Source organism: Podarcis gaigeae (genome assembly GCF_964106915.1).
Source record: "Podarcis gaigeae genome assembly, chromosome: 2".
NCBI classification, from domain to species: Eukaryota; Metazoa; Chordata; class Lepidosauria; order Squamata; family Lacertidae; genus Podarcis; species Podarcis gaigeae.
Window position 1 is genome coordinate 118,022,296 of NC_139679.1, and position 25,798 is coordinate 118,048,093.

General features: G+C 47.7%; 2 protein-coding genes across 2 annotated transcripts in view; both read right to left on the reverse strand.

The window, feature by feature from the left end:
- Nucleotides 1–25,798, reverse strand: part of LOC310837236 (uncharacterized protein) — a 501,393-nt gene that overhangs the window by 303,078 nt on the left and 172,517 nt on the right. The window lies entirely within an intron of this gene.
- Nucleotides 11,669–23,743, reverse strand: LOC310837340 (uncharacterized protein). The gene is made up of 7 exons (XM_083723761.1): nucleotides 23,652–23,743; nucleotides 19,851–20,542; nucleotides 19,272–19,393; nucleotides 18,855–18,937; nucleotides 15,816–15,942; nucleotides 14,861–14,953; nucleotides 11,669–14,478 (listed from the first exon to the last, which is right to left on the reverse strand). The coding sequence occupies exons 2-7, from the start codon at nucleotides 20,300–20,302 to the stop codon at nucleotides 13,175–13,177; spliced, it is 2,181 nt and encodes a 726-aa protein (XP_083579887.1). The 5' UTR covers nucleotides 20,303–20,542; nucleotides 23,652–23,743; the 3' UTR covers nucleotides 11,669–13,174.

Genomic DNA, 25,798 nt, shown 5'->3' on the forward strand with positions numbered 1-25,798 from the left:
TTTTTTTCCTTGTGGGGAGCCTTTAAGTAGAAGGTGCATTAGGCTGGAGGGCAGAAAAGGGGCATTTGGGGGAGAAGAGCAGGAGATTGCAAGCTGAGGAGTTAGCAAAAGGCATGAAACACATGTTGGAATTGGGAATGGGGGAAGCAGTTTGTGCCAGAGTCAGACCACTAGTCCATCCAGCCCCAGGGCTGCTGCCTCCTTTCACGGGCAGAGGGTCTCCCAAATTTCCCAACATCTCAAACTGAGCTTCCCAGTTTGAGATGTTGCCTGGCATTTTCTGCCTGCAAAGTGAACACAGGAATCAAGTCTCCTACGGAGTCAGAAAACTGGGTCTGTCCCGCTCAGCATTGCCTACACTGAACGGCAGCAGCACTTCAAGGTTTCAGGCAGGAAGCCTTTACTAGCAGCACTTGGAGATTCTAGGGGGTTAAACCTTCTGCAAGCCAAGCAACTGTTCTGCCCACACTTCTGCAAACCACCCTGGAGCCTCCCGATAGCTCCCTCTTCCATCTGGGTGGAACTGTTTTGGCCCCATAACAAACAGCGTGAGGAGAATCCAGATTGTTTTCATTCTGTATCAGGATAGGGAGCCTTTTCTGGGCAGCCTTTCGAGGGCCACACATCAGCAGGAGGCAGCGCTAGGGACAAAAGCAAACAGAGCAACAAGTGTAAATGCTGCTGTCACACAGTAAATGTAAAGTAAAGGGACCCCTGACCATTAGGTCCAGTCGTGGACGACTCTGGGGTTGCAGCGCTCATCTCGTTTTATTGGCCGAGGGAGCCGGCGTACAGCTTCCGGGTCATGTGGCCAGCATGACTAAGCCACTTCTGGAGAACCAGAGCAGCACACGGAAACGCCGTTTACCTTCCCGCCGGAACGGTACCTATTTATCTACTTGCGCTGGTGTGCTTTCAAACAGCTAGGTTGGCAGGAGCAGGGACCGAGCAACGGGAGCTCACCCCCTCATCGTGGGGATTCGAACCGCCGACCTTCTGATCAGCAAGTCCTAGGCTCTGTGGTTTAACCCACAGCGCCACCCGCGTCCCCACAGTAAGCCAGTTTCTATTCATTCTCCTCTCTGTCCTCAATCTAGGCATGCAAAGAGGTGCTGTCAGAGTTCAAGGGCACATTCCAGCCAGGCAAAAGTGCCCAGGAATGGGGCCAAAGCAAGACTGTTGAGGGTGTGGCCTGGGCAGAGGGGGTGTGGCCTTGGGTAGCTTCTGAGGGCCAGATCGAGAGAGCCCCAGGGGCCATATTCAGCCTGAGGTCCATGATGCAACACACACTGCATTCTCCCACTGTCCTGCATGTTTCATTCCTCCAGGGTGAAGTGTTTTGGGGGAGAGAGCTGTTACCCACCACCGACATCTCCTTGTGTGCCAACTGAACAGAGCAACAGGCAGGCCACTTCCCTGCTTCTCTAAGAAGCGATGGAGGGCCCAGACTAAGCTGGGTCCACAGGGAACCATCCGCTGTCCCGAGTCGCCAGCTCCGGAGACACAAAGCCAGAGAAGAGATGCATACTGGAGAGCCAGCCATTTCCAAGCCGGAGGCCAGAGCAGAAAAAGGCACGGGAGATGCTCTCCCTATCGTCCAAGTTGGGCAATTTCCAAAATGGCCGTTCCTGAAACGTGTTAAACGGGAGCAGGACGAGGGGCTGCTACAGCAGAGCTGGCAACTTCCTCAGAGTGGTTCAGCCCCACAACTCCAGCATAGAGAGCCCACAGCCGCCATGGGGGGACACCAAATTATCTTTTATCCACCCCGAGGGACCCACAACTGCCGGCCCGCCGGCTGGATGTGATGAGCACATACTTTGTGGGCTGGTTGAGGATATGCGTGGCTCGCCGGATCCCAGACACAGAGAGGATTATGGGGAAGTGGAGGGAGATGGCCAACATGCCCTCGGCGCAGACGGAGAACTCCGGCTGTTCCGGCGGTTCTCCTACAGGGAGGCGCAGGGAAGCATACAGACAGCTCCACAAACGTTGCCATCGGTGGCTCAAGCCAGAGAAGCAGACAAAGGAGCAGATCTTGGAGCTGTTGATCCTGGAGCAGTTTCTGGCTGTCCTGCCCCAGGAAATGCAGAAATGGTGGGTCGCCCTGAGACCTGCAGCCGGGCAGTGGCTCTTGCAGAGGATTTTCTGCTGAGGCAAGGAGAGGCCAAGACACAGGAAGAGCAGGTGAGGAGAGTTTTTCAGGCTGTCCTGCGAAAGGCAGGGCAAAGAACATCTGACTTTTAGAAGACATCTGAGCTTTTAATGGTTGACATTTTCCTGTTTTTATATACACTGTCATCTTGGTACTCAAACGGCTTCGCCCCCCAAACAAATCGGCTCCTGAATGCTGCAAACCTGGAAGTAAGTGTTCCAGTTTGCGAACGTTTTTTGGAAGCTGAACGTCCGGTGTGTCTTCCGCGGCTTCCGCTTGAGTGCAGGAAGCTCCTGCAGGCAATCGGAAGCTGTGTCTTGGTTTTCAAACTGTTTCAGTAGTCAAATGGATTCCCGGAACAGATTAAGTTCAAAAACCAAGGTACCACTCTATGTTGGAAGCTACGCAGAATGGCTGGGGAAACCCAGTCAGATGGGTGGGGTACAAATAAATTATTATTATTATTATTATTATTAAGCTAGTATAGGTGTAGAAAACTGACTTTTGTGTGGCTGTAAGGTAGGATTCTGTACAAAATGAAAAAGGTCACATCTGCTTCCCCACATCTGCTTTTGTCTCTGGCCCTGTCCATCCTAAGCATTTGGCCCCCAGAGAGTTGACCATGTGGGAATGTGCCCACTTCAAGACTGGAAAAGGTTTCCTCCTGCCCCTCCATTAGGAGAAACTGCCTCATGGTAGGAGCCTGCGTTGCAGTTTGCAATTTGGGAATTTGCTGTCCTGTGGACTATTACTCTGGTGACGAAGAAGAAGGGGGAAAGTGTTCACTGTTCTTTCAGGAGCTGGGCCTAATCCAGGAGGTGGCGGTGAGCTTTGCAGAGGCCGAGTGAACTGTGTCCAAAACTGCTCCGAGGCGTCTCATCAGAGAGGTTGGAAAGGGGAAGGAGGCCAATTCGCTAGGTAAGGATTACCTGAGCTTGAGGTTTGTGGAGGTACATCTGCCCCTCCCTTAATAATATTCAGAAGGAATTTGAAAACAATCCTGTTTATGCAGGCAGCTGAGGGCTGAGGGATTTTTCCAGGCAACCCAGAGATTATTATTTTACTATTATTCATTTCACTTCTATACCACTTTATATTTTTAAGAGGAAAAAAATCTCAAAGCTGTTTGCAAACTGCATTAAAACATAAAGCAACCCAGAAGGAAAACATTACAGAAGAAAGTCAAACATACCTTCAAAGCAAGCTAATTAACAGGAAACTAAAATGTTATCTTAAAGATTTCAAAATGAAAGGTTACTAAGGGTGTAGGTCAGCTACAAAGTGCACATTTAACATAGCAAAGTTAACAAACAAACAAAATTTTAGCATTCCAAAAGAAAGCATTATTAAGGGAAGTCAAATATAAAATGTACATTTCATACAGCATAATTAGCAAGGGGGGGGAGGAATATTAATCAGAAACACAGAAGGTACAGTGGTGCCTCGCAAGACGAAAAGAATCCGTTCCGCGAGTCTCTTCGTCTTGCGGTTTTTTTCGTCTTGCGAAGCAAGCCCATTAGCGGATTAGCGCTATTAGCGGCTTAGCGGATCAGCTGATAAGCGGCTTAGTGGCTTAGAAAAAGGGGGAGGGAAGGGGAAAAAACCCCGCAGGAACTTGCAAGACATTTTCGTCTTGCGAAGCAAGCCCATAGGGAAATTCGTTTTGTGAAGCACCTCCAAAACGGAAAACCCTTTCGTCTAGCGGGTTTTCTGTCTTGCGAGGCGTTCGTCTTGCGGGGCACCACTGTACCTGCCACGTTTGTTGGCGATCCTTCCAGTGGTGGTTCACTGCAGGAGGTGGTTTGGGAAACTCAGGCTCCATGACCTGGGTCTGCACCAAGAGCAGCCAAGATGGTCTCTGGCCTCTTCTACAGCCTCTGCTTTTGTAGCTGGAGTCAGTCAGGCCCTGCCCTCCCAAGTAGGTGGGAAAAGGCCAGCAAGGCAGGGAGCAGGACCTCCAGGACTCACAGCCGATATAACTGTTTTTTGGACTGCTGCTATACTGTTTTAAATGCTTTTAAAATGTTTTTGCAAAATGTTTTATTATTGACGTGTTTGCCGCCCTGCACTCCCTTCAGGAGTAAAGATGGGATATAAACTGAATTATTATTAGTATTACAGTGGTACCTCAGGTTACATAAGCTTCAGGTTACATACGCTTCAGGTTACAGACTCCGCTAATCCAGAAATAGTGCTTCAGGTTAAGAACTTTGCTTCAGGATGAGAACAGAAATCATGCTCTGGTGGCGCGGCGGCAGCAGGAGGCCCCATTAGCTAAAGTGGTGCTTCAGCTTAAGAACAGTTTCAGGTTAAGAACAGACCTCCAGAACGAATTAAGTACTTAACCTGAGGTACCACTGTATTAGTATTATCAGGGATGCGGGAGGCGCCGTGGTCTAAACCACTGAGCCTCTTGGGCTTGCCGATCAGAAGGTCAACAGTTTGAATCCCCTTGACGGAGTGAGCTTCCGTTGCTCTGTCCCAGCTCCTGCCAACCTAGCAGTTCGAAAGCACACCAGTGCAAGTAGATAAATAGGTACCGCTGCAGCGAGAAGGTAAACGGCATTTCCATGCGCTCTGGTTTCCGTCACAGTGTCCCATTGTGCCAGAAGTGGTTTAGTCATGCTGGCCACATGACCCGGAAAGCTGCCTGTGGAGAAATGCCAGCTCCCTCGGCCTGAAAGCAAGATGAGCACCACAACCCCATAAGCATAGCTGTCAACTTTTCCCTTTTCTTGCAAGGACTCCTATTCGGAATAAGGGAATTTCCCTTTAAAAAAGGGAAAAGTTGACAGCTATGCCCATAAGTCACCTTTGATTGGACTTAACCATCTAGAGGTCCTTTACCTTTTGCCTACCTATTATTAGTACAGTGGTACCTCGGGTTACATACGCTTCAGGTTACATACTCTGCTAACCCAGAAATACTGCTTCAGGTCAAGAACTTTGCTTCAGGATGAGAACAGAAATCAGGCTCTGGCAGCGCGGCAGCAGCAGGAGGCCCCATTAGCTAAAGTGGTGCTTCAGGTTAAGAACACTTTCAGGTTAAGAACAGACCTCCAGAACGAATTAAGTACTTAATCCGAGGTACCACTGTACTATTAATATTAGTGTTTCCATTTCCCTGAATAAATAGGTCCATTCATTTGGTCTGTTTACTCTTTTGAGTCCTCCTTTCTCCTCTCCTCTTCTTATCGCAGCTCTCTTTTTTTTTCTTTTTTTCAGGTGGTGAAGGCTGGATGATGAAGAAGAAGAAGAGTTTGGATTTGATATCCCGCCTTTCACTCCCCTTCAGGAGTCTCAAAGCGGCTAACATTCTCCTTTCCCTTCCTCCCCCACAACAAACACTCTGTGAGGTGAGTGGGGCTGAGAGACTTCAAGGAAGTGTGACTGGCCCAAGGTCACCCAGCAGCTGCATGTGGAGGAGCGGAGACTCGAACCCGGTTCCCCAGATTACAAGACTACCGCTCTTAACCACTGCACCACACTGGCTCTCTGAGTGACAGCGATGGGGAGCCACAGGAGAGCCCGTAGTCTAGAGCTAGAGCAGAATTTTTTTAGTGATGGTGGATCCAAGAGAGACGATGGAAGGGGAGACTGGAGCGGGGAAGGCACTGCAGGCCCAGAAGGCTCAGCCTGCGAAATAGCCCCACAACAACAAATACACAAAGGGAAGGGAAGGAGTTTGTGCACTTTGTGTGAGAAAAGCTTCAGCACTAAATCGAGTTTTAATAGGCACCAGAGGATCCACACAGGACAGAAACCATACGAATATCCAGACTGCCAAGAAAGCTTTCTCACCAGATCCAACCTCATTAGGCATCGCAGGATCCACACGGGAGAGAAGCCGTACAAGTGCTCAGACTGCGGGAAGAGGTTCAGTCGGAGCGCGAACCTCATTACCCATCAGAGAAGCCACACCGGAGAGAAGCCATACGAGTGTTTGGACTGCAGCATGACATTCCGCAATAAATCAAGCCTTAATAGACACCAGGGACTTCATACGGGCGGAAAATCGTACCGGTGCCCAGACTGTTGGAAAGGATTCAGTCGCTGTTCGGTACTAGCCAGGCATCGGAAAACGCATTTGACATCGGACCTTACTGCACACCAGAGAACCCACACAGGAGAGGAAGTTGTGTAAATTCCCAAGGGTTGTGGGAGAGAGATTCTTTCAGAATCATGGAACCTTACTAGAAATCAGGGAATTCTCATGGGACAGGAGGCATAAGGCTAGCTCACACAATAGCCTGGGAAGGAGCAGGTACCCAGGGTTGACGCCACGGCATCAATAGTTGCCATTGTACTTGCCAGTATCTCCTGTGGCACCTGTAAAGGAAAAGGTAAAGGGACCACTGACCGTTAGGTCCAGTCGTGGCCGACTCCGGGGTCGTGCACTCATCTCGCTCTATAGGCCGAGGGATCCGGCGTACAGCTTCCGGGTCATGTGGCCAGCATGACTAAGCCGCTTCTGGCGAACCAGAGCAGCGCACGGAAACGCCGTTTACCTTCCCGCCGGAGTGGTACCTATTTATCTACTTGGACTTTGACGTGCTTTCGAACTGCTAGGTTGGCAGGAGCAGGGACCAAGCAACAGGAGCTCACCCCGTCGCGGGGATTCAAACTACCGACCTTCTGATCTTCTGAAGTCCTAGGCTCTGTGGTTTAACCCACAGCGCCACCCGCATCCCCTGTACAAGGTCTCAATAAATATACCCTCAAAAATCCACAATACGCTCCTCCTGCTCAGTTCCTGTTCTCAGTGGCTTGAACACCTCCCCTTAAACATGTCTGCATTTCCACTGAATGCCAGGACCCCAACTTCCATTATGAACTGAGGAGAGCCGCCAAAAGCTTCTCACTGTGAGAAAGAGTTGCAACGGCTAATGTGGGTTCCTTTCAACCCATTGATACTGGGGGCATGGACATTTTCTGTTTTTTCAGGTGTGGCAGCCATTTTGTCGTTGTCCCCCGCCATGTTATGCTACCCACAGATACGTGGTAGCCATTTTGTGTCATGCCACACACCCTACGGCAGCCATTTTGTGACTGGCACTCATGGCGCTTTCTCAAAATTCCAAAGATACCCACTAGTGAAAAAAGATGATCAGAAATGGTCAGAGGCCTGTAGCTGCTAATAGTTTTCAGTTCTGGCAGTTGCTATGGGCAACTCTGGAAAAGCCCTGCTAGTTTAATAATAATAATAATAATAATAATTTTTTATTTATACCCCGCCCTCCCCAGCCAAGGCCGGGCTCCAGGAAGGAGATGATCCAAAGATTTGGCAGAATAATTGGGAAGAGAATAGAAGAGGGCACCATTTGTGGAGCCAAAATGAAAAGTGGTTTGGGGGAGTCACTTTGTTCTTTTATCTCTATGGCGCCCTGCCTTTTTTATTGGCATTGGTTATTCCACACATGGGTAGCTTGTGGCCAGCTTACAGCCTTGGGGCCCATTGTTGAGCGACTCTTATCTTTCCTGTCTCCATGGCTCAGAATCCTCCTTTATACACCCTTCCTTGTAAAGTTTAAAATCCAATCTGCGCATGCAGCAGAAGAGACGCTTTTATTGAATTCTACCATCTTTAGAAATGCAAGTGGAGCTGGACCTAAAATGCTCTCCCTGTGTAAACACAAAATATCCTGCACACAGGGAGCTTTAAGGAGAAAGATTATGGTCTACTTCAATTTTTTACGTGCAGCGAAGTATTCAAACACAAGTGCCTCCTAACCTGCAGTCTGATGTGGGGCAGTTTTCACATGCGATTTTACTTGCGTGTATGGCATTTCAACAGTCAAATTCAATTATATTTTGTTTAAAAAAATATACAAAATGGGCTTTTACTGTACTGGGCTGTGATTCTATTTCATGTTTTTGCGGGGAGCAAGTCCTATTGAATTAGGCGGTACTTGTTTACTTCTACAAGCCAGGTGCAGGGTCTCTCTGGCCTTCCAGTTGTTGTGGAACTACAAATCCCATCAGCCATTGGCAATCCTTGCTGAGGTTGATGGGAGTTGTAGTCCAGCAACATCTGGAGGGCCAAAGGTTTCTCCACCCTCCTATGAGATCACCAGGAGGAGCTCTGCCAAATCCAATCCAAGTTCCTTCTAGCTCAGTAACTTGTTTTCCCAAAGCGGCCAATCAGACGCCTCTTGAGATGATACCAAGCAGGCTAGAGAGGCGCTGCCCTTCCTGACTGCTGCTGTTCCGCATCTCATATTCAGAGGTACACTGCTGCCGAAGATGGAGGTTCCATATATCCTTCATGCCAATGGGCCATTGATAGCCTCATCCCTCATGGGATTGCCTGGTCCCCTTTTAAAAGTTAGCAGCCATCACTGCCTCCTGCAGTGCTGTGAAAGACCATGCATGAAGCAGGGACAAAATAAACTTCCATTTGTTTAGCTAGTTAGCTAAAACTTTTGCTTACCTGGAGGAGAGAAATTATCAGGTGAATATGCAATTTTACATTTAAAGTACGTGCCATGCCACGTCAATCAGCCATGGCTTCTCGAAAGAATTATGCAAACTATAGTTTGTTAAGGGTGCCTGGGAAGCAGCGGTTATGTGTTGCCGGTCTCTGCTGCCACAGCAGGCGCTGTGATCCCCCATCCGTTTGACTTCACCCTCGGAGGCGCATGTGACGTTAACATATGAGAGTGCTGGAGGTGAAATAGTTAAACAGCTTACCCAATCAGAACCCAGGGGGTGGAGTCAGAAAGACTATAAAACCAGCTCTGGGAGGGGTGAAGGGGGGAGTTCGTTGGGAGTTGGGTGGTTGGTTGGAGTGGGAATGAATTGGGATAGTCTGTGGGGAAGTTGAGTTAGTGTAGCGAAATAAGCTGAGTCATGAACAGTTAGGGGCTAGGAAGACAAGTAAATATCTGAGAGATGGTTTAGTGAGTGAGCACAGGTAGCAGAAGTGATAGGTCTGGATAGGCACCCCATGAATGTAATTGACCAATACCGTTTATGAAACCACACACTTGTTAAACTGTAATAAATAAACAAAAGTTTATGATGCAATTTAACCCTGACTGGACTCAGTATTGTACCAGGTAGGGCCTGGGTGGTGGCAGCGAGAAATAAAGTGGTGGCACAGGGATCAATAGATGGTGAAACGTCCAGGGACCCTGTGTGATTGCCACAGTGCACTCCATTGTCTCTTAAGACAGGCAGATGCCAACCATTTTAAATACCTATCGGGCAGCATGTGAGCAGTTGCAATGCCTGCATTTTCAACCAACTGATGGGCAAACAACATTTGGAGGGCTGCAGGTTTCCACCGTTGATATGAGGAGCTTGTGGTTTTTCCTCCTTGCAGAAAACCAAACCCAAGCAGATTCTTACGGGTGCTCTTGTTTCGTGGAACGGGTGGCAAACATTTCTGTGCCTTCCACGAACTCAGCAACACTGATCTTCGCCGAAGACGCCAAGCCAAGAGGCTTGAAATAGCATCGGCCTTTGTTACAGGACAGATTCTGTTTATATTCCTCCATTGTGAAAGCTGACGGTCGGTCCCTCTGCCTCTGCTTCCTGTTTTTTAACCGTGGTTCATCAGTTCAGGTCAGGACACATACTCCCCCCCCCCCCCCCCAATCAACTGAATGGGTTTCCTGATGGCTTTCGACACACAGCCAGTTTGTTGTCATGAACGGGTTGCTGTTTCCCAGCAGATGTCCCTAGCAAAGCACCCCCTGGACGTGGAGAAACTTATGTCTCTCCCAATGTTGGTGGACTCCCATTACCCATGGGCCATTTTCCGTATGTTTAGTTGGAAACTTCAGGCTGCTCTGTGTCCTGCCTTTTCCCTTACAAGCAGTCCAGAAAGTGGCTCTGGCCGTTACCTTCCTCCACCTCAGCTTTTGTGTTGCCCTTGCAGAACGCAGCAGGGAAGAGGATGAGGACTCTATGTCATTGGCTCTCTGGCGCCACCTACTGTTGGGCTCCTTGCCTTCTGCCCTACCAGCCCCGATGGGCACCAGCCACCACTGACCAGGAACTGGAGACCCAACACCCAGAGATGTCCCACTGGAGGAAGGCTGAGGAATGGGAGAGACCTAATACACCACCTCTAGATGTACAAGCCCCCACCCCCATGATGTCACGGACTGGCTGGATGCAGAAGAGTGGTGGGAGGCAGCAACCGGGGAAGAAGGCTCAGAGCCTGGGGGTGTGTGGTGGGACAACAATGAGTGGTTAGAGCAGGCACCCCCAAACTCGGCCCTCCAGATGTTTTGGGACTACAATTCCCACCATCCCTGACCACTGGTTCTGTTAGCTAGGGATGATGGGAGTTGTAGTCCCAAAACATCTGGCGGGCCGAGTCTGGGGATGCCTGGGTTAGAGGGAGAAGACTGGGAGGAGGAGGAGGTGTCAGAAGCTGGAGAGGCAACAGGGTTTAGTGAGCAGGAAGAGGCTGTGGCAGAGAGAGCAGTTCAGAACTAGCGGCAGAAGAGGAGCCTGGAGAGGTGAGGGGCCGAGAGGCAGAGATTGAGTTAGCTGGTGAAGCATCATGTATGTCTCCTCCTCCCCTCTCCACTGGTCTCCCAGGACCAGGAGAGGAATGAAGAAGGTGGAGCGGCGACAGACAAGGCCTTGGAGTCTCAGATTGCTCTGGAAGGATCTGAGGGAGAAGATTGTAGGAAGGCCTTCAGTCCTGCCTCATACGGGCAAGGCCTAAAGGGAAGACTGGCTTTGCCTGGAAAGCTGTTGCTATGGAAGTTGCTGCGCTCACTAGGCCTGAGACGTTTTGTTTCTTTGAAGAATAATAATAATAATAAATAATAAAATTTATTTATATCCCGCCCTCCCCAGCCGAAGCCGGGCTCAGGGCGGCTAACAACAATCAAATAATCAAACAATCAAATAATCAAACATTCTAAAAACATTTCATTATAAAAATTAATTAAAATCAAATTAATGGCAACCGTTAAGCAAAATTCTGTGCAGGTTGCCAGAGGAGGGAGTCAGGCTGCGCCCTGAACAAAGGCCTGGTGGGACTACTCTGTCTTGCAGGCCCTGCGGAAAGATGTCAGGTCCCGCAGGGCCCTAGTCTCTTGTGACAGAGCGTTCCACCAGATTGGAGCCGCAGCCAAAAAAGCCCTGGCTCTGGTTGAGGCCAGCCTAACCTCTCGGTGGTCTGGGACCTTCAGGATGTTTTTATTTGCAGACCGTAGGTTCCTCTGTGGGGCATACCAGGAGAGGCGGTCTCGTAGGTACGAGGGTCCTAGGCCGTATGGGGCTTTAAAGGTTAAAACCAGCACTTTAAACCTGATCCTGTACTCCACTGGGAGCCAGTGCAGCTGGTATAGCACCGGGTGAATGTGATCTCGCAGCGAAGACCCCATAAGGAGTCTCGCTGCAGCATTCTGCACCCGCTGGAATTTCTGGGTCAGTCTCAAGGGCAGCCCCACGTAGAGTGAGTTACAATAATCCAGTCTGGAGGTGACCGCTGCGTGGTCTGTAATCTGCGCCTCCATAGAGAGGGATGTATCGAAGATTACACCCAAAGAAGAAAGAGTTAAATTCACTGACGCCTTGTGAGTTACTGCTGATCTGTGCCTTACATCCACCCCGAAACCTACTCTTGAGCCTCCATGATTATCCCCAAGACCCCGAGAGCAGAGACGGGGCGGGTCTAAGCCAAAATCTGAACCAGAAAGCACAAAGCACGCTTGGCAGGAAGGGGACAGGCGCCAGAGTTGCCTCTCTAAATCCTTTCATTTGCCTGTTGGGGCAACATCTCATTTCGAACAGCTACTAGATTTGCGCTCTAGTTCTGGGCATCTGGGAAAATGGGGAATCAAAGCTGGATGGCAGTAGTGGAGACTGGAAGAACAACAACAACAAGACACCTAACATCAACCACAGATCTTGCAAGAAATGCATTATTATTTTTTATACAGGACCAGGGAGAGGAGAAACGCAGAGGGAAACAAGTTTATCTCGAACAAGATGCAAGCGGATTGAAATTGGTACAAAAATTCAAAAAACGGACCATCTAGTATCTAATGCTCTGTCACAACAGAGGCCATGATCAGCCTCCACAGTTGGAGGCAGTATACTAGGTGCTGGGAACTGCAGTTTGGAGAGGGTACCATTTGTGCTCAGGGTCTGCTTGGTGGCTTCACACTGGTCCATCTGGTTGGCCACTGTGAGATAATGATGATGATAATAATAATTATAATAATAATAATAATTTGGCTCCCAACAAAATATTAAAAAAATACAGCACTAAACATTAAAAACTTCCCTAAACAGGGCTGCCTTCAGATGTCTTTTAAAAGTAAGATAGTTGCTTATTTCCTTGACATCTGATGGGAGGGCGTTCTACAGGGCAGGTGCCACTACTGAGAAGGCCCTCTGCCTGGTTCCCTGTAACTTTGCTTCTTACAGGGAGGGAACTGCCAGAAGGCCCTCGGAGCTGGACCTCAGTGTCCGGGCTGAACGATGGGGGTGGAGACACTTCTTCAGGTATACAGGACCGAGGCCATTTAGGGCTTTAAAGGTCAGCACCAACACTGCTCGGAAACGTACTGGGAGCCAATGCAGGTCTCTCAGGACTGGTATTATATGGTCTCGGCAGCCACTCCCAGTCACCAGTCTAGCTGAACCTGATCCAGAAGCGCTCTTTCTTATGTTCTTATCAGTTGTTTGAGCACTACATTTATTTTTTCTTTTGGTTTATTAATGAAAACTTAGCACATTCACACTTCCAACTCTATAGCTCTACCTTGCTTATATTACTAGGGTGGGACTGCAGTCTCTGCAGGGGGAAAAACCCCAGAGGGATCTAGGAAAACGTTACATGCACATGAAACTGTTCTGCTGCACGACCGTATCACAGAAGTGGAGGGTACCCAAAGGGTCATCTACTCTACCACCTGCAATGCAGGAATCTTCCACCTCTCATTTGTGTGAGCAATTTCCTTCTCTCGTAAGATGTCATCTAATGTGTCATTCTCTTGTGCGCTGATTGATGCTTTTATTTTTTTCATAAAAGTCAAAAAGCCGTTGTTACATGTTCTCTCTGGCGTGAATTTTCCAGTGCCGAATGAGATTTGGACTCTGAGTGAAGCTCTTCCCACATTCCGAGCACTTGTAGGGTTTCTCTCCAGTGTGGAGCCTCTGGTGCCTGATAAGATGTGAGCTCTGGTTAAAGCTTTTCCCACACTCGATGCACTTATACGGTTTTTCTCCCGTGTGGATTCTCTGGTGTGTGAAAAGGTTTGTGCTCTGATTGAAGCTCTTCTCACAAATGAAGCATTTATAGAGCTTCTCTCCTGTGTGGATTCTCTGGTGCCTGATAAGACTTGATTTGTCGCAAAAGCTTTCGCTGCAGTCCGAGCATTTATAAGGTTTCTCCCCTCTGTGGTATCTCTGATGTGTAAGGAGGCTCCAGTTGCGACTGAAGCTCTTTTCACACACTGAGCATTTATATGTTTTTTCTCCCGAGTGGATGCCTTGATGTGTCATAAGACCGGATTTGTCTGAAAAGCTATTGCTACAGAATTTGTATGCTTTCTCCTCTAAGTGAATTCTCTGATGCTTAAAAAGGTTGGAGCTCTTACTGAAGCTTTCCCCACAGTCAAAACATTTATAAGGATCTTCTTCTGCATATATTTCTGGATGTCCAAGAAGACTCATGTCATCAGAGATGCTCTTGCTAAAGATTACGGAACTACACAGATCCTTCTCTCCTTTGTGAATTTTCTCATGTGAATTGTGCTTAGACTGAACAGAGAAGCCCTTGCTGCCTTTGGAGTGATTACGGGGTTTCTGTGTCGTGTGGATTTTCTGGTGAGCAATAAGGTTTGAGCTGCGGCTGAAGCTTTTCCCACAGTTCAAGCATTTATAGGGCCTCTCGCCTGTGTGGATTCTCTGATGAGCGTTAAGACTCGATTTTTCGCAAAAGCTCTTGCTGCAGTCTGAACAGCTATACAGCTTCTCCCCTGTGTGCAGCCTCTGATGTGAAGTGAGTCGCGTCCTTCGGTTGAAGCTCTTTCCACAAAGTGCACATTTATAGGGCCTCTCGCCTGTGTGGATTCTCTGATGAGTAACAAGGCTCGATTTGTGACTGAAGATCTGCCCACACACAGCGCACTCGTTCCTCCTCCTTACTTGGCACGGTTCCTTTTGGAACGAGCTTTCGTGGAACTCCACATCCTGCAAATAAAGGAATCTGTCCTTCCACTTCACTGCCGGCCTTCCAACCTGCATCTCTGGTCCATCGTCGCTCACAAATATCTCTTTCACATCTCGGGTCTCAATTCCCTCTGCAGCAGCCTCATAAAGTTTATTCTCGTTCTCCCTCTTCCAGCCTGAAATAAACAGAGATGCTTGTTTATTTCCTGCTTCTAAGTTGTGAACAAATAAACGGCCTCGGTCCCGTATACCTGAAGGAGCGTCTCCACCCCCATCGTTCAGCCCGGACACTGAGATCCAGCGCCGAGGGTCTTCTGGCAGTTCCCTCACTGCGAGAAGTGAGGTTACAGGGAACCAGACAGAGCGCCTTCTCGGTAGTGGCACCCGCCCTGTGGAACACCCTCCCATCAGATGTCAAGGAAATTGTTTTTAACACTCGATTGTGAGCCGTCCAGAGTGACTTGGGAAACTCAGCCACATGGGTGGGGTATAAATAATAAATGATGGTGATGATGATGATGTTACAAGAGAAAAACAAAAGATGAGTCTTTTGCCCACCTTTAAAACACTCGCCTTCCTCAGTACACTGCTCAATGAGCTCTTCCTCTTCCAACCGGCAGATGAGGTCAGGCTTGGGAATCAGCAGAGCTTCTAGATATTCAAAACATAAAAATCAAACAGCTGGTTATGTAGGGGCCGCAAGAGAACTTTCAAGATCTTTCCATCCACGCAGGAAGGACTGTTGCTCGGTGCTACAGCATTTACTTTTGTATGTAGAGAGTCCCAAATTCAATTCCTGGTACCTCCAGGTACGTCTGGGAGAGATTCACCGGCCTGAAACCCCGGACAGAGACTGCTAGTCAGGCCATATTCACACCTCACATTTAAAAGCACGATCATGCCACTTTAAAAGGCAATACTAGAGTTTTCACAGCCGAGTCCTCAATTCCTTATCACTACGGCTTGGCTTGCTTTAAATAGGGCTGTGTCTTAAACTTGCTATTGAGGTTTTCAAACCTTTTTTGTAAACTCAGGGGAGCGTTTCAGCCCTGTTCTTGAGTTTGTTTAAAATCATTTAAGGTTTATGATTTTTCTATTTCCTTCTGAGGAAACTGAATAGTTCAGTGAAACGAGGTTTGTAGCCAGCATCCCGTTAAGGTTTTATTCAATTCTAGGTTTTTCTAATTTTTCCCTTAAACTTTGTGATTTTTGTTATTTAGTTTAATATTTTTAGTCGATTACTTCTCGTTTCAGGGATTTTCATGGTATTTCATTTGTTTTGTGTAGTTTTTGGTTCCATGACTGTCTTTTTTCTACTACTTTAAATGAATATGGCTTCCCCCAAGGAATTCTGGGAGATGGTGTCTGATAAGGCTGCTGGGAGTGGTTAAGAGCCCCCCTATTCCCATCATAGAGTGAGAATTATAGAGTGGTTTACCTGATTTGGCATGGGCTGGCCGGTGGGGGGGCTGAAGGAAGTTGGAATCCAACAACAGGCCAAAGGCGTCCTTACCTAGAGAGGCCACCATCCCGTAATTCTGCAACATGACCTCCCGGTACAATGCTCTCTGGCCTGGATCCAGCAGGGCCCACTCCTCCTCTGTGAAACTCACAGCCACCTCCTCGAAAACCACAGGCTCCTGAAACACATACAAAACTATTTTCTTTTTCTTTATTTTCTTTATGCTTTTCGGGTTTATACATTTCAATCATTCTACAATCATTTTAACATTTCAAAACTCGTCTTCCTTCCCCTCTCTTTCTGCAGTCCCTTAAGTTTATTTTCAATAACTTCTGCATATCCAAATGAACTTAATTTGCTCATTTATTCATCTACAGTGGTACCTCAGGTTAAGTACTTAATTCATTCTGGAGGTCAGTTCTTAACCTGAAACTGTTCTTAAGCTGAAGCACCACTTTAGCTAATGGGGCCTCCTGCTGCCGCCATGCCGCCAGAGCATGATTTCTGTTCTCATCCTGAAGCAAACTTCTTAACCTGAAGCACTATTTATGGGTTAGTGGAGTCTGTATCCTGAAGCGTATGTAACCTGAGGCGTATGTAACCTGAGGTACCACTGTACTTTAAATGTATACTCTTATAAAAATGCAGATTATTACAATAATCCTGCCAATGTTCTTATCTGTTTACAATTTATCTACAAATATTCAATAAACCACTTCCATTCTTTTACAAAAAGTTTGTTATCTTGATTTCTTATTCTTCCGGTTATTAATTCTGCTTATTCCACAAGTTTTTGTATTCGTTCTTCCTTTACTGGGTCTTCTGCTTCTTTCCATTTGGGGGCAAATAACATTCTTGCCGCTCTAGTAGGATACATGAATAAGTTTCTATACAGTTTGGGTAGTTCTGTCCTTAAAATACAAAGCTATTTTCTAGCCAATCATCCCAGAAAACAGAGTGACAATTGCTCTCCTTCCATCACACGCCCAAAGGAGACAATAGGAACAGGTGGTTGTTTTCAGGGTGCAGAATCTGCAGGTGATATTGGACTTTCTGTTCCTCATCAGGCAACAGTGTTTCCACCTGCCTTGCCCAACCTAGCCTTTCCCAGGCTATGACTTTGAGAATAGCAGCAGCAGTAGCTGGCGACAGAGGAGTTCAGGGATATTGTTTAAAAAATAGTTTTATAAGTTGTGCTTCTTTGTTTCTCAGCTTAATCCTTTTACAGTGGTACCTCGGGTTAAGAACTTAATTCGTTCCGGAGGTCTGTTCTTAACCTGAAACTGTTCTTAACTTGAAGCACCACTTTAGCTAATGGCGCCTCCCGCTGCTGCTGCCACGTGATTTCTGTTCTCATCCTGAGGTAAAGTTCTTAACCCGAGGTACTATTTCTGGGTTAGCGGAGTCTGTAACCTGAAGCGTCTGTAACCCGAGGTACCACTCTACATGGTTTTGTATGTTTTGTGGTATTTTATGTGATTTGCTGTTACTTTTATTGATTGGTAATTCTTTATTGTGGTTGAACTGTTTATTATTTGCTGATCTTTAATTTGACTGTTTATTAGATTCTGATGGGACGCAGGTGGCGCTGTGGGTAAAAGCCTCAGCGCCTAGGGCTTGCCGATCGAAAGGTCGGTGGTTCGAATCCCTGCGGCGGGGTGCGCTCCCGTTGTTCGGTCCCAGCGCCTGCCAACCTAGCAGTTCGAAAGCACCTCCGGGTGCAAGTAGATAAATAGGGACCGCTTACCAGCGGGAAGGTAAACGGCGTTTCCGTGTGCGGCTCTGGCTCGCCAGAGCAGCGATGTCACGCTGGCCACGTGACCCGGAAGTGTCTCCGGACGGCGCTGGCCCCCGGCCTCTTGAGTGAGATGGGCGCACCAACCCCAGAGTCTGGCAAGACTGGCCCGTACGGGCAGGGGTACCTTTACCTTTTACCTAGATTCTGATGGATTGTTGCTTTGTTTGATATAAGTTGTTTATTTAAAAGTTATTGTGATTTTTATATTGGATGAGACTGTTACTATTAATGTTTGATGTTTTATTGTGTGTTTATGTATTGGAAGCTGCCCAGAGTGAAATATTACATCATCATCATCATCATCATTATTATTATTATTACAGTGGTGCCCCGCAAGACGAACGCCTCGCAAGACGGAAAAGCCACTAGACGAAAGGTTTTTCCGTTTTGGAGGTGCTTCGCAAAACAAATTTCCTATGGGCTTGCTTCGCAAGACGGAAATGTCTTGCGAGTTCCTGCGGGTTCCCCCCCCTTTTTCTAAGCCGCTTATCAGCTGATCCGCTATGCCACTAAACAGCTGATCCGCTAAGCCGCTTATCAGCTGATACGCTAAGCCCCTAAGCTGCTAATAGCGCTAATCCGCTAAGCGGCTTGCTTCGCAAGACAAAAAAACCGCAAGACGAAGAGACTCGCGGAACGGATTCTTTTCGTCTTGCGAGGCACCACTGTATCATCATCATCATCAGTCACCCAGCCAGCACAGCTGTCAGGCATGATGGGTGTTACACTGCAGTGACAGCTAGAAGGCAACAGGTTCCCCATCCCTCTTCTGCAAGATTCAAAGGTTCATACCATCAAAATGGGCTGAACTCACAGCTTTCCCTGTGGGTGGCCTTGAGGGCTTTGAATAAGAGCGGGGAACCTCCTGGGAGGTGAAATGCCCCCCTCTCCCAGCCCCTCTACTGTACAAAGGTAAGAGCTGCATTTGCTGCTCCGCCTACTTTTGCCTCTGGCCCCGCCCACTGCTGGACTGTGGCCCCTGATAGGCTGCCCAGAACGGAATGTGGCCCTCAGGCTTAAAATTGTGTGCACACACACAAAATCCTTTATCTTGAAGTCTGAAAAGAGAAGGAGGGGGAATTGAGAGAGGTTCTTTTGTGGAATTGTGACGATAGTATGTAATTATATTCTTTAGGGAATTGCGAGAATCCTTCTTGGGGGTGCTAATGATGGCCTTTTGTGAGCGACGGCGAGCTATTGTGCCACCCTTCCTCCCAAAGAAGCCCAGGGACATATAAGAAAGTGGCACCCCAGTTGTCCGAAATAGGTGTCCCCAATGGGCTTTCTCCTACCTGAGTTGGCTGGATGGTGGCTTTCCCCCCTCCAGCAGAAAAAGGAGAAGATTCAGAATATGCCTCAGGTGCCATTTCACTGTCTGTTAATGAAACGGAGGTAGAATCAGAAGCAGAGAGCCAAACAAAGATTTACAATCAGCCTCCTAGCCAATCAGGGTTTATTTTTTAATCAGCCTCCTAGCCAATCAGGGTCTAATTTTTCATCTGCCTCCTAGCCAATCAATCAAGGTTTATTTTTTAATCAGCTTCCAAGCCTGAAGATGCAAAGCAAAACAAAATAGCACATTATAAAGTGTCACACCCTGGTGGATCGCATTAAGCTTGTGATCCACTAAAACACCCAGATCCTTATCACGCGTAGTATTGCCAGACGAGATCTCACCACCTCCCCCAAGGCTAAATGCAGGATTTTACCTTTATCTCTGTGGGATTTTATTGTGCTGGTTTTGGCCCCATGTTCTGACCTGTCAAAGTCGTCCGACGGAACCTTCTTTGCACCAGATAACGGGCCGACCACCTCCATGAACGGCTCCTGGACCCAAAACAGGAGAGAGGAGGGCATCAGAGTATGTTCTTAATGGACGGCCATCTGTCATGGATGCTTTAGCTGAGATTCCTGCAGATCATGGGGTTGGACTAGATAACCCTTGGGGTCCCTTTCAACTCTACAATTCTGCGATTCCCCCTTTTCTACTCCTTTCCCAGCTCCATTCATTCATTTAAACTTTATTTAGTTTTTCAGATTGTGAAATTTACAAACAATTACCAAACAACCAACATAAAAAGAGAATTCCAAAGAATCTCCTGGACTCCCCTCCTCCCCTCTGTGGGTTCTTGTCTTGCTCCTGCATATTGTCTATTAATCCATCATTTATTTATTTTAGGTGGGTGACCAACAGAACAAAGCTTCTGAGAAAGGCTGTGAAACAACTTCCTTGTAAAACAACAATTTCTTCATGCCCACAGCATGAACCACCAAAATGTAACCCGCTCACCGTTTGCCTTCTGTCCTCCTGCTGCTTCTGTAGAAAACCTTCCGCGAGGGTTATGGCCTGGACACAGCTCCCTGGGCGGCCTGCCCTCACCCAGCTCTGCATCTCCGGGGGCAGGACGGCCAGGAACTGCTCCAGGACCACCAGCTCCAACATCTCTTCCTTGGTGAGTCTCTTGGGCCTCAGCCACCGGCAGCAAAGGTCCAGGAGCCGGCTGCAAACCTCGTGGGGGCCAATGGCCTCTTGGTACCTGAACTGCCTGAACTCAGCACCGGAATTTGGAACATCCTGATTCAAGATCTCCGGAGCTGTTTTTCTGCAGGTTTCCATGCCACACCCAGCCCGAGCGCTTTCAGTCCTCCTTCTCTCTGCTTTGAGGGCAGCTGAGTCTTGAAGAGCCTCCTCGGACTCCAGTCCCACAGCCAAAAGATCACCTCGCTTTACAGCAGCCATGTTCTCTCTCTCTTTCTCTCAGGACTGGCAATGGGGCTCAGTCCCACGGTTCAACAGCATTTCCTCTAGCCAAAACTGTTCTTAACCTGAGGTACCACTTTAGCTAATGGGGCCTCCTGCTGTCGTCGCACTGCCACCGTGCGATTTCTGTTCTCATCCTGAAGCAAAGTTCTTAACCCGAGGTGCTATTTCTGGGTTAGCGGAGTCTGTAACCTGAAGCGTCTGTAACCCGAGGTACCACTGTAATAATAATAAAAAAGGTAAAGGACCCCTGGGCGGTTAAGTCCAGTCAAAGGCGACTTATGGGGTTGTGGCGCTCATCTCGCTTTCAGGCTGAGGGAGCCGGCATTTGTCCACAGACAGCTTTCCGGGTCATGTGGCCAACATGACTAAACCGCTTCTGGCATAATGGGACACCATGACGGAAACCAGAGCGCACGGAAACGCTGTTTACCTTCCCGACGCAGCGGTACCTATTTATCTACTTGCACTTGTGTGCTTTCAAACTGCTAGGTTGGCAGGAGCAGGGACCGAGCAACGGGAGCTCACACCATTGTCACGGGGATTTGAACCGCCAACCTTCTGATTGGCAAGCCCGAGAGGCTTTGTGGTTTAGACCACAGCACCACCCACATCCTGGAAGCTGTATATTGTACTGAGTCTCAGCTCACCCTAAGAAATTGGAGGCATGGGAATGGTGTGGGGAGAGAGGAGCTGAGCTCTGCTCTCCTAAAAATGACAAAGGATCCAAACCTTCTCGTAGGTTGAGAGATGCAAGATATAGCACCTGTGTCTCTACTTAAGTCTTTTGAAAAATTGGGGAAGGGCCATATCTTACTGGCAGAGTATGTGCTTTGCATCTGGAAGATTCCAGATTCAATCCCTGGCTTCTCCAGATGGAGAACACTGAAGAGCTACTGTCCGCCAGTGTCAACAATCCCAAGCTACTCAGGACCAGACAGTTTCCTTTACTCCTTAAGCGGAGATGTGTTGTAGGAGTTATAATTCATTATATTTAGATCACACCCTTCCTCCAAACATCTCAGTGTTTCATACTGTCAGGAACAAGCTGGCAATAAATCACAGCATTCAGTTTGGAGTTAACACTTTACAGTCAAACCTCGGTTGTCAAATGTAATTTGTTCCGGAAGCCCATTCGGCTTCTGAAACGTTAGACAACCAAGGTGTGGTTTCTGATTGGTTGCAAGAGCGTCCTGCACTCAAGTGGAAGATGTGCTGTACATTCGGCTTCTAAAAAACGTTCAAAAACCACAGCGTTTACTTCCGGGTTTCTAGCGTTCGAGAGGCGAAAAGTTCCAAAACGGTGCCATTCGGGAACTGAGGTTTGACTTGTACAGTGGTACCTCGGGTTAAGTACTTAATTCATTCCGGAGGTCTGTACTTAACCTGAAACTGTTCTTAACCTGAAGTACCACTTTAGCTAATGGGGCCTCCTGCTGCTGCCACGCCGCCGGAGCATGATTTCTGTACTCATCCCGAAGCAAAGTTCTTAACCCTATTTCTGGGTTTGCGGAATCTATAACCTGAAGCGTATGTAACCTGAAGCGTATGTAACCCAAGGTACCACTGTATTAGAAAGAGCATGATCTGCACAGATTGGGCCAAATATCAGGCTTAAAGAGCCCAGCAGCTCATCCCTGTTAGGCCTTGCCCTTGCCTCCCCACAGCTGTCTAAGTCCCCCCCTCTCCAGGGCTTTTTCCAAGCAATTGGAGACTTTGCCTGCATGAAGCCAATTTCTCCTCCGCCCTTTTCATGCCTCTTCTGATTCTGGGAGACAAGGGGGAGAGGAGCTGGTCACACCAGAAGGAGGAGAAACCCCATGATTCTTCACCAGCCGGACCCATCTCTGCCTCTTGGCCTTCCTCATCCCACTCTCCTGCTTCAGCTTCTGCCTCTGATTCCGAGCTTCTCTCTGCCACAGACTCTCCCTGCTCACTAAACCTTGTTACCTCTTCAGCTTCTGACACCTTCTCCTCTCAGTCTTCTTCCTCTGACCACCATTCCTCTGCATCCAACCAGTCCATGACAGATACATATGGGGTACGATCCAGACTTGAGTTTCAGTCAGTTCCCATTGAAACCAACTGGACTAAAGCCATTACAGTGGTACCTCGGGTTAAGTACTTAATTCGTTCTGGAGGTCTGTTCTTAACCTGAAACTGTTCTTAACCTGAAGCACCACTTTAGCTAATGGGGCATCCTGCTGCTGCCGCGCCGCCGGAGCACAATTTCTGTTCTCATCCTGAAGCAAAGTTCTTAATCCGAGATACTATTTCTAGGTTAGTGGAGTCTGTAACCTGAAGCGTATGTAACCCAAGGTACCAGTGTACTAACTTCACAATGATTTTAAGCAGCCTAAGCACAACTGACTCAAGTCTAGATACAACTCAAAGTTCCTCCGCCGTTTTAAAATTATTACTACATCCTTGAAAAGAGATAGTGACTGGCTCATAGTCACGCAGTAACACTTGCAGGTGAGGGGATTTGAACTAAGATCGTACCTGTCCCTCCAACCACTACACCACGCTGCCTCTCAGTTTAATAGCTGGGTGGTTAACGTAAAGAGTTCTGTGGAACTCAAAAGCTTGCTCACTAACGGGTGACAATTGCAGTACAACCACCCTAACTGCAAATCATAGCATACACCAAACAGCAATTACGTAAAACAAGGCATCAGTGATTTGAAGAAAGGGAATCGGAATTCATAAATGTGATCTGCTAGCTCAAACCTAGCTTAACATCCGCAAGGGCTCTGAATCTCCTACACAACTTATTTGCAATACTGTCTAGCTCTCTCTTTCTAATCTTTCTTGCAGCCAGAGCATAAAACGCCACTCCATGTGTCACAAATCTGGTCTCTTGCATAACAATACATTTAAAGTATGCGTCTCTCCCTGCCCCCACCCCCCGGAACCCTGGGAACTGCAGTTTGCAAAGGGTGCTGAGGATTGTAGTTCCGTGGGGGTCACCCTACAGTTCCCATTATTCTTTTTTTGGGGGGGAGGTGCAGAATGGGATTTAAACATCCTTTAATTGCATGGTGTGTAGCCAGTCTTAAGTCCCAATGAATAAATGGGATTTTATTCCCAGGTAAATGCAAGCAGGACTGTGGCCTTCTCTGCTCGCAGTAAAGGTGCTTTATTACTACCATTACTTTTAGATATTTTCCACCACCCTCTCAATAGACCAACCTGCAATTTCTTTAAATAAATATATATTTGTGACAATCATTCCTATAAATATGAAATCTGGTCTGCAATTTTTTTTTTTTCTGCTACGCCAGCTCTCCGTTGCACCCTTTTCACCCCAAATGCATTTGGCACTCACCTCTTTCCAGGAGAAATTCCAAAGCCCACCAACCCCCCCCTTTTTATTTTTTGCAAAGGTAGAGCCAAGGGGGATAGGCAAGGTTGGCCGGAAGTGCCTCCACCAACGAATCAACCTCGCCTCCTGAAGGGACCCTCTAGGAATGCAGCACTCGGTCAGATTAACCCTTAACCTGTAAGGAGGGGGGGGACCCACCACCTTGGAAAAGTGGCATCTGGCTAAATATTTTTTTTTCCTTTTAAGTTTACAAAAATAATAATAATTAAAAAATGGAAAATGCTATTAAGAACTCAGAGAGCGGAAGTTTGGGATTTGCAGCCAGGTGTGGAAAAAAGGTTGTTGAAACCATATTCAATAACGGTGCAATCCTGCTGGGCGATTCAATCGGGCCAGACAAAATGACATGCTGTTTGGCAGTTACAGATAGGTAGCCGTGTTGGTCTGCCATAGTCAAAACAAAAAATTCCTTCCAGTAGCACCTTAAAGACCAACTAAGTCAGTTCTAGGTATGAGCTTTCGTGTGCATGCACACTTCTTCAGATACCATGCACACGAAAGCGCATACCTAGAACTAACTTAGTTGGTCTTTAAGGTGCTACTGGAAGGAATGCTGTTTGGCAGAGAGCCCATCGCGAAATTATACTGTGGAAGATATGGAAGCTGCCCTACTAAGAGCAGCCGGTCCGCTTAGGTCAGTAATGTGAGCTGCTCAGGATTTCATAGGAGAGGACTCTCTCAGCTGTGAATGGGGATGTCAGGATTTGAACCTGGGACCTTCGCAGGGAAGGCAAATATTGCACCACTACTTACACAGGGGCATAGGAAGCTGGCTTCTTCTAGAATCCTAGAGTTGGAAGAGACCACACGGGCCATGGAGTCCCAACCCCCTGCCAAGCAGGAAACACCATCAGAGCACTCCTGACATATGGTTGTCAAGCCTCTGCTTAAAGACCTCCAAAGAAGGAGACTCCACCACACTCCTTGGCAGCAAATTCCACTGTCAAACAGCTCTTACTGTCAGGAAGTTCTTCCTCATGTTTAGGTGGAATCTTCTTTCTTGTAGTTTGGAACCATTGCTCCGTGTCCGCTTCTCTGGAGCAGCAGAAAACAACCTTTCTCCCTCCTCTATGTGACATCCTTTTATATATTTGAACATGGCTATCATATCACCCCTTAACCTCCTCTTCTCCTCTTCTGAATCAGACCATAGGTCCTTATAGCTCAGTATTGTTTGCACTGACTTGCAGCAGGATTTCAGGCAGGTCTTTCTCCCAGCCCTGCCTGGAGGAGCTACAGGATTGAACCTTCGGCACCCCAAACAGATGTTCTTCGTGACCCCCTGGACCAGAGCACGCCAGGCACTCCTGTCTTCCACTGCCTCCCACAGTTTGGTCAAACTCATGTTAGTAGCTTTGAGAACACTGTCCAACCATCTCGTCCTCTGTCGTCCCCTTCTCCTTGTGCCCTCCATCTTTCCCAACATCAGGGTCTTTTCCAGGGAGTCTTCTCTTCTCGTGAGGTGGCCAAAGTACTGGAGCCTCAGCTTCAGGATCTGTCCTTCCAGTGAGCACTCAAGGCTGATCTTAAGAATGGAGAGGTTTGATCTTCTTGCAGTCCATGGGTCTCTAAAGAGTCTCCTCCAGCACCATAATTCAAAAGCATCAATTATTCGGCGATCAGCCTTCTTTATGGTCCAGCTCTCACTTCCATACATCACTACTGGGAAAACCATAGCTTTAACTATACGGACCTTTGTTGGCAAGGTGATGTCTCTGCTTTTTAAGATGCTGTCTAGGTTTGTCATTGCTTTCCTCCCAAGAAACCCCTTTCTCTAGCCATCATTTAATTTCACTATTTAATCTCAGAAACAAACCCCATTGTCACGTAGGGAAGTCAGAGATGGCTAGCCACAATATTTAGCTGATTATTTTATGATGCCTACTTGTTTTTAAAGTCTTTATTGTATCTGTGCATTCTCATGTCTTTTTAATATGATTTCATACAGTCCACTTAGAGGTGCTTTATTTTAAAGGTAGTATATAAGTAAAATTAAAGTCAAGCTAGCTGCTGATCAGGCAAATTAATAGGATGGCAGAGTTGGAAGGGGGGCAGAGGGTCATCTAGCCCAACCTCTGCAATGCAGGAAT